This window comes from Myotis myotis, unplaced genomic scaffold (assembly GCF_014108235.1).
Source record: "Myotis myotis isolate mMyoMyo1 unplaced genomic scaffold, mMyoMyo1.p scaffold_m19_p_12, whole genome shotgun sequence".
NCBI lineage: Eukaryota > Metazoa > Chordata > Mammalia > Chiroptera > Vespertilionidae > Myotis > Myotis myotis.
This window is the reverse complement of record NW_023416316.1, coordinates 63,225,473-63,233,129: the sequence shown is the minus strand read 5'-3', so window position 1 is coordinate 63,233,129 and position 7,657 is coordinate 63,225,473. Positions and strand designations below refer to the sequence as shown.

Sequence of the window (7,657 nt, the reverse complement as noted above, 5' to 3'; positions counted from 1 at the left end):
GAATTCCCATGTTGAGTCACTTTTTTAAAAAAAATATGTTTTTATTGGTTTCAAAGAGAGTAGGAGAGAGAGAGAGAGAGAGAGAGAGAGAAAGACATAAGCATCGATTGGTCGCCTCCCACACACCCCTACTGGGGATTGAGCCAGCAAAGCAGGCATGTGCCCTGACCAGGAATTGAACCTGTGACCCCACTGGTGCATGGGTCAATGCTCAACCACTGAGCCATACCGGCCGGGCAAATCACGATTTAGGTGAAAATATTGAAGTCTTCTATTAAAATGCAAATATTTTAACTATTATAACAATTGCCTTGTTAAGACTGTGGCCAATGGACCAGAAACATCAGCTTCACCTCAAAGTCACCTTACAGATGCAGAAAACCAGGTCTCATCCAGACCTGCTAAATCAAATTCTGAATTTAATAAGGTCTCTGGGTAAACTTACATGAACAAGAAAACACTTGTGTGTATATACACATACATACATACATATATTCTCCAAGAAATTAATTCAGTGAAATATTGTCTTTACTGGTAATACCTAGAACATTTTCATACTATCCTAAGAAGAGCACAGAATTCTGGAATAACTGAGAACAAACAAATGCAGTATTTGTGAATTTAGAGTGACAGAAAAGTGATGAATCTTGGGACATGGCCAAAACGGTACACCTGAGTCTGAGACAAGAGTCAGATTCATTACAGAACCAGGGTCTGAGAGTGAGCATGAGCACCTGCGCATGGGGTTGGGATGAACTAGGAAAGGAGAGAAGGAGGAGGAATGAAAGGGAAATTAAAGAATATTACTTTCTAATTTTTTTTATGGATTTCCCTGGGTTTTATGTATTTACCAACAGATTTGCTTCAGAGGATCATTTTACAATAAATCAACTGCTCCCTAATATGCCCACACATTTTAGAGAGGGTAGGCAAGCTGTAAATCACCATAGCTTCAGGGTTATCTGGCTTCTACTTCTCTCTGGGCTACTGACCAGCTCAGTTCTCCAAAAAGGGCATTTCACCGTGAGGTTTGTACTGTAAGCACTATACCATGGTTTCCAGCTACACGTGACCCCAAGTGGCAGCTTACCAATTCATGCCAAATGAAAAAAATGGCATGAAGGAGCTTGAACTGATGTAGTGGAGAATATACTCAGCATGGATGTATACATCAACAAACTCCACATATGTTCATACATGTGTAAACACATGTATTAGCTGTACATACTTTTCTAAAGTCACCTCTAAAATTTCATTAACTTTTCACTTACATTTTAACCTGTTGCCGCTCTCAGTGAAAGAAATCAATGTAAATTGTCTATGCCTCTATGTGTGGAAAACATATTAGTGCAAAGGAAACCTTTTTCCTCCAGAAAGTACACAAGGAGAGTTGTCTCATGAGTAGAGTGAAGCATCATCCCAACAACAAGTTTGTATACCAGCATAAGCATCTCCCAACAAGTCCCCCAGATCCCGGGGAGTTATCCCGTAAAAATTATATCTCATTTAACAGCACATGGTGGAGCCTTGGCTCTGCTGAACTGGTAGGGTTAACTATGCAATGCTTTGGAGATTTGTCCTTTTCAAACACTCTGATGAAAATTTTTTTGTTAACTTCGTGTTTTTATGAGAGGATTAGCAAAAATCATCTAAATTGTTGTCAGCACTCATACAATGCAATGACATAGGATTAGGCATGAAGGAACGGAGCCCCCATTATACCGGGTTTGGCTGAAGTGCGAGCCAAGTTTAATGCATGATGTCCCTGGTTATGCTTGGCAGTGAATATAGACATTAAACCCAAAGCCTCTGCTCTTTCTGCAAGTAGCCATCCATGCTGGAAAGAGTGAATGGACCAAAGTGGTTTCCACAAGACAACCCACAAGATTTCTGTCTTGAGAAATGGTCTTAGCTTCTTACCATTGCAAGATCTAATGTTCCCAGCTATGGCTTCTGAAGAACTCCCTCGTCCTGTCACTTCACCATCTGGAGAAAACCTGCCCGAGTAAATATCCCACTGCATTTTTTCTACACTTCCATTCTTTCAGTGGCGTATCTATGAACGTGACCACAGATACTCTCCTTTTATTCGTCAGAGGCAGAAGCCTCAAGTTCCCGATCCATGTCTTCGCAGCTGCTGAACCATGCTATTTCGTACGCTAGGCTCGTTTTAATTTGCTGCTCAGCCCAATTCTACAATCGCGAAAACCTGGGTAGCAGCATGACATCTGTTAGTCTAGTCTCTAGACACCAGCCTGGGCATCATGAACTCGGGTTTAAATTCCGTCTCTGAGACACGTTCGCTCTGAAGATGTGAGCCGCCCTAGGGAAGCACGGACCGTGGCGACCAAACAAGCCAGCCCGGAACCACTGTGGCTGTGCGCTACCACCAGCAAACGCTCCTGCGCTGTGCTCAGGGCCCTGCTCAGTCATCTTCTAATTCAGGTCCCGGCTGACACAAAACGCGCAGGGAAAGGCAAAGGGCGCGTGGCCCAGCTTGCCCTGGAGTCCGAATGACTTCGCTCAGAGTTCAGGAGGCGCAGGCGGCAAGAGGAAGACATCAAGGTCCATGGTCTCACCTATCAAGCCGGTGACTTTATAGTAGAAGACCAGGTTGTCAGTCTTCCTGTGTCGACAATTCTCTCTGGGAAGGCCAATGTCACCTCTAAGCCTAATAATGGCCCCAAAGTGAGGGACGCACCGTGAACATCCTGAATGCGATGGATACGTCAAAGCGAACAAGGGTGATAGAAGCAACCTGTGCCTGAAATTCTTTACAGCTCACACAGGCTGCGACAGAAGGGATGACTCTCCCGGTTCCAGTGGAGAGAGGAGGAAGCAGGGCGCGGGGCGGTTGGGGGGGACCCGCTAGGGGCTGTTGTCGCCGCCGCAGCCTCTGTGCTCACGGCGTGGGAAAGGGGGTGTGAGTCTCCCGGGCGCGAGCCACTTCGCGTGGGGTTGGGGGCGGGGGGGTGGGGCGGGGGGCGGTGGGAAGGCGATGGCGGATGTAGACAACCTCAACGTCGACAGCATCATCCAACGGCTGCTGGAAGTGAGAGGGTCCAAGCTTGGTAAGAATGTCCAGCTGCAGGAGGATGAAATCAGAGGACTGTGCTTAACATCTCAGAAGATCTTTCTGCACCAGCCCATCCTGCTAGAGCTTGAAGCCCCGCTCAAAATATGTGGCGATATCAATGGGCAATACTATGATTTGCTTCGACTCTTTGACTTCGGTGGTTTCCCGCCAGAAAGCAACTACCTGTTTCTGGGGGACTACGTGGACAGGGGGAAGCAGTCGCTGGAGACTATCTGCCTCTTGCTGGCCTACAAAGTCAAATATCCCGAGAATTTTTTCCTTCTCAGAGGAATCCACGAATGTGCCAGCATCGATCGAATTTACGCATTTTATGATGAGTGTAAAAGAAGATACAACATTAAACTATGGAAAACTTTCACAGACTGCTTTAAGTGTTTACCGATAGCAGCCATCGTGGATGAGAAGATATTTTGCTGTCATGGAGGTTTATCACCAGATCTTCAATCTATGGAGCAGATTCAATGTATTATGCGGCCAACTGATGTGCCAGATCAAGGTCTTCTTTGTGATCTTCTGTGGTCTGACCCCAATAAAGATGTCTTAGGCTGGGGTGAAAATGACAGAGGGGTGTCCTTCACATTTGGTGCCGAGGTGGTTGCAACATTTCTGCAGGAGCATAATTTGGGTCTTATATGTAGAGCCCATCAGGTGGTTGAAGATGGATATGAATTTTTTGCAAAGAGGCAGTTGGTCACTCTGTTTTCTGCACCCAATTACTGTAGAGAGTTTGACAATGCAGGTGCCATGATGAGCGTGGACAAAACATTAATGTGCTCTTTTCAGATATTAAAGCCGGCAGAGAAGTGGAGTGCCATGAGACCCGCAACAACTCCAAGGGGTATGATCACAAAGCAAGCAAAGAAATAGATATAATTTTGACACTGCCTAGCTGGGACTTGTAACATATAGTATATAACCTTCCTTTCTAAAACTGTAATGTGTGTTGGTCAGCTTGCTCAAATAGTGTGTTTGTGGGACCCTCCCTTCCATTTTTTTCAGTTAATGAATGGCATTTGCTGGTTATCACAGCAAATGAAAGACTTCACTCCCAAGAAAAAAAGTTTTGTTTTTTAATTCTCTCTTCCTTGTTGCAAGCAAGTTTAATGGTGGTGTTAAAGCTGTGCACCCCAGACAGTTTATCCTGTCTAAGGGGTTAGTGCACAATTGACTTTCTTTTTTCAATTCAGTACAACCCACAAATGATGTAAGTGCTCATTTTCTTTAGGATATAAAGAGAGCCCTAGGGTGCTCAGTCTGTATGTTATTGTCGCAAAATGCATATTATTGATACAAATCACTGTGAACATTTTTTAAAGACTTCGTTTCAAAGGGATTGCTTATTTCTCTCATTGTCTTGTCAGGCACAAACTAGTTTTATAGCTATCAACAGTAGGAGTAACTTTCAACCTTGCCAGCGTTGCTGGTCTAATGCATGTTTAATTAAAGCACACTTTCCTCTGCCATATACTTAAAATGACAATTAAAGCCATTTTTAAAATATTTGTGACTTTCCTAAAGCCAAAGTGTCTGTTGAAATATGTATTGACACACCCCCAAGTACAAGGAGGTGTGGTTGTGTGCCCATGCCACCTTCTTGAGGATTCAAAACCAGGTGTTTGAGTTTGAATAGCAATTAGTAACATAGTGCTGTTTAAGCTATTAATGATTACAGTTAATAACATTTTGCACATTTTCCATGCAGTTTATTCATTAAGTAATCTTTTTACAGCTTCATCAGGCCTGAACTGAACCTGTCCATTCATAAAGCTCCAGATTATAGAAACAATACTTCTATACGACTGAGCGATTATGCTTTCTTTGGCCTACAGTCTTTATTCTGCTGTGAAGTCAAAACAAAAGAACTAACTTACCTATCCACCAGTTTATACAGAACTTACATTATCTATGACTTTTTTAAACCAAGATTTGTTCAAAAGAAATCTGTTTCAACAGACAACCGTGTACAATACCATGTGATGAAACTGAATTCAGAAGTATTAAATGACGAACTTGTTAAATCCTCTCAGTGTCAATTTATCAGCACAATACACAGGAGAACTATTGATGGCATTTTGACTAGATGGTAATGAATAAATTGCTCTGGAAACAAAACAAAACAAAACAAAATGGCATGAAAGCTGAGCTAGGGTCAAATTTGTGTATGAAAAGAAAAGAACTGAATTAAAAATGCATAAGTATTAGATTATAGAGGACAAATATTAGATGCATATGTATTAGATGATAGAGTACCTTATAATAAAGGACAAATATTACATTTGCAGTAGCCCTAATTTCTAGTTCTTACCAAGTACAATGTACAGTTTCTGATATTTTCTTCTACCTGTACCATACTCCCATATCTCTTTTCTCATCCCAGTTTCCTCTCTCAATCTCTCTTTATCTCTTTCTCCCTCTCTCTCTCTCTCTCTCTCTCTCTCTCTCTCTCTCTCTCACACACACACACACACACACGCATACACACACACACACACACACACACACATTCTCTCTCTCTCTCACACACACACACACACACACATGCACGGGTGCACACACACACAATTGTGCTCATGCTACAAAATCCAATACACCATCTCCATGCTAGGAAACTAACAATTTCCTGTCCAGTGTTCAACAACATATAACCCAGCACAAATCTTCTGAAAATGACTGACTTAAGTAGCAAATGAAATTTACAGAATTAATATAGTCTCAGCATTTTCTTCCATCAAATTAGTATATCATCATCTCCTTCACCCATGTCACAAGATGTAAAAGAACTGAAGTAAACTGAAAATCACTATAATCATCAGATTTGGCCTCTGATTTTGAAAACTTGTCAAGAGGTATTTGTTCAGTTATTCTAAGTTATCATGATTTTTTGCTTTTCTCTAGTGCAATGGCCCTCAACCTGGCTGCACATTAAAATCATCTAGGTAGCTTTTTAAAAAATTTCCAATTCTTAATCCCATCCTAGACCAATTAAACTAGAAAATCTAGGGGTGAAACTGAGAAATCACTATTCTCAAAGGTGCCTCAGTGTATGGTTAGGGTAGAGAACAACTAATGGAGTACAAATTTACTTATCTATATATATATATAAAAGGCTAATATGCAAAGTGTCCCCTCGGGAATTCAACCAGAAGACTGGGAGTTTGATCGCTAACTATGATATGCATTGATTACCAGGGGGTGGCATGGAATGAAGGAAGGCCCTGGCCAGCAGCTGGAAGGAAGGCCCTGGCCGGAAGCCAGAAGGCCCCAATCAGCCCTGATCGCTGGCCAGGCCTAGGGACTCTACCCATGCATGAATTTCATGTACCGGGCCTCTAGTATAATAATAAACTGGAAAGCCAGGAGCTAGCAAATGAAAGCTAGGCATGTTCCAGAGTGTGATGCAAACAGCTTCCTAACCTTTACTCTTCATACTATGCACAGTTACCCACTAAACTTCTAATTATTATCTCCTATTACAGCCTGGAAGACCAAAGGATTAGTGAAGAGAGAAAAACTTCCACAATTTGGACTAATTGGTAAAGCCTATCTAAATTAATGAAAATTAAGCATATTAGAAAATTTCAAAAGAAATGTAGTTTCCTGTCTCATAATATTTTTATCCAAACAAAGGCTTTCAAGTTCAACCAAAGCCGCTTTCCTTCATTGAGTGAGACTTGCAGAGGTCCTTATAAGATTTCTTTTGATGAACAGATTTTTCAAATATGCATAATTAGCAAGTTGTACCAGTATAATATGTGCATAGAAGATGTTAACACATTATTATTAATGATTAGATGATAGTGACCTTATAATAGAGGACAAATATTACAATTGCAGTATCCCCTATTTTTTTAATTCTTACCATGTACAATGTACAGTTTCTGATATTTTCTTCTACCTGTACCATACTCCCATATCTCTTTTCTCATCCCAGCTTCCTCTCTCTCTCTCTCTCTCTCTCTCTCTCTCTCTCTCTCTCTCTCTCTCTCTCTCTCTCACACACACACACACACACACACACACACACACAATCTTTGAAGAGGCAGATGTGTCATCAGCTCAACTCCCTAATTAGCAGAGCCTAGAATTAGTCTTATTCCCAAATGTCTGGTATCCACCAGGCTAGGAATGAGAGCTGGAATCTTAAATCATCACTAAGGCTTACTGCCTCATCATCATGGATTAAACTCTGAGCAGGACTGAGGGAGACAAAACTCTGAGCAATCAGAGACAATAAAATACTGTAAGTATCATAATTATTACTAAAAATGTAATGAGAAAACTGATTCATCAGAACTCTTTTGAGAAGTATATTCCATTGGTAGGAATAAACCACCTTAGAACGAAGGAGGAATGAAACCATCAAGCAAGTTAAACTGCCTTCCAAAGAGTAAGGGTCTGGCTGACTGCAGGGCTTTTGAGGGGGATACCTTTCGGACTATGGTTGACTGCTCAGCACCAGGTTAGGGAGGCTGACATTACCATCAGTTCTCAGAATCCACCATCCCTGCCTGGTCTTTGATTTCCCTTTCCATCAGTGGTTCTCAAAGTGAGATTTCTGGA

The 7,657-nt window shown here is 41.8% G+C and overlaps 1 protein-coding gene across 1 annotated transcript; it reads left to right on the top strand.

The window, feature by feature from the left end:
• Nucleotides 1–2,998: 2,998 nt before the first annotated feature.
• On the top strand, nt 2,999–3,964 carry LOC118666814 (serine/threonine-protein phosphatase PP1-gamma catalytic subunit A-like). The gene has a single exon (XM_036329128.1). It carries the CDS (start codon nt 2,999–3,001, stop codon nt 3,962–3,964), a length of 966 nt encoding a protein of 321 aa, XP_036185021.1.
• The last annotated feature ends 3,693 nt before the right edge of the window (nt 3,965–7,657 follow it).

Bases quoted from the DNA above. Each gene is read 5' to 3' on its own strand.
- LOC118666814 (XM_036329128.1), top strand. From the start codon at position 2,999: ATGGCGGATGTAGACAACCTCAACGTCGACAGCATCATCCAACGGCTG.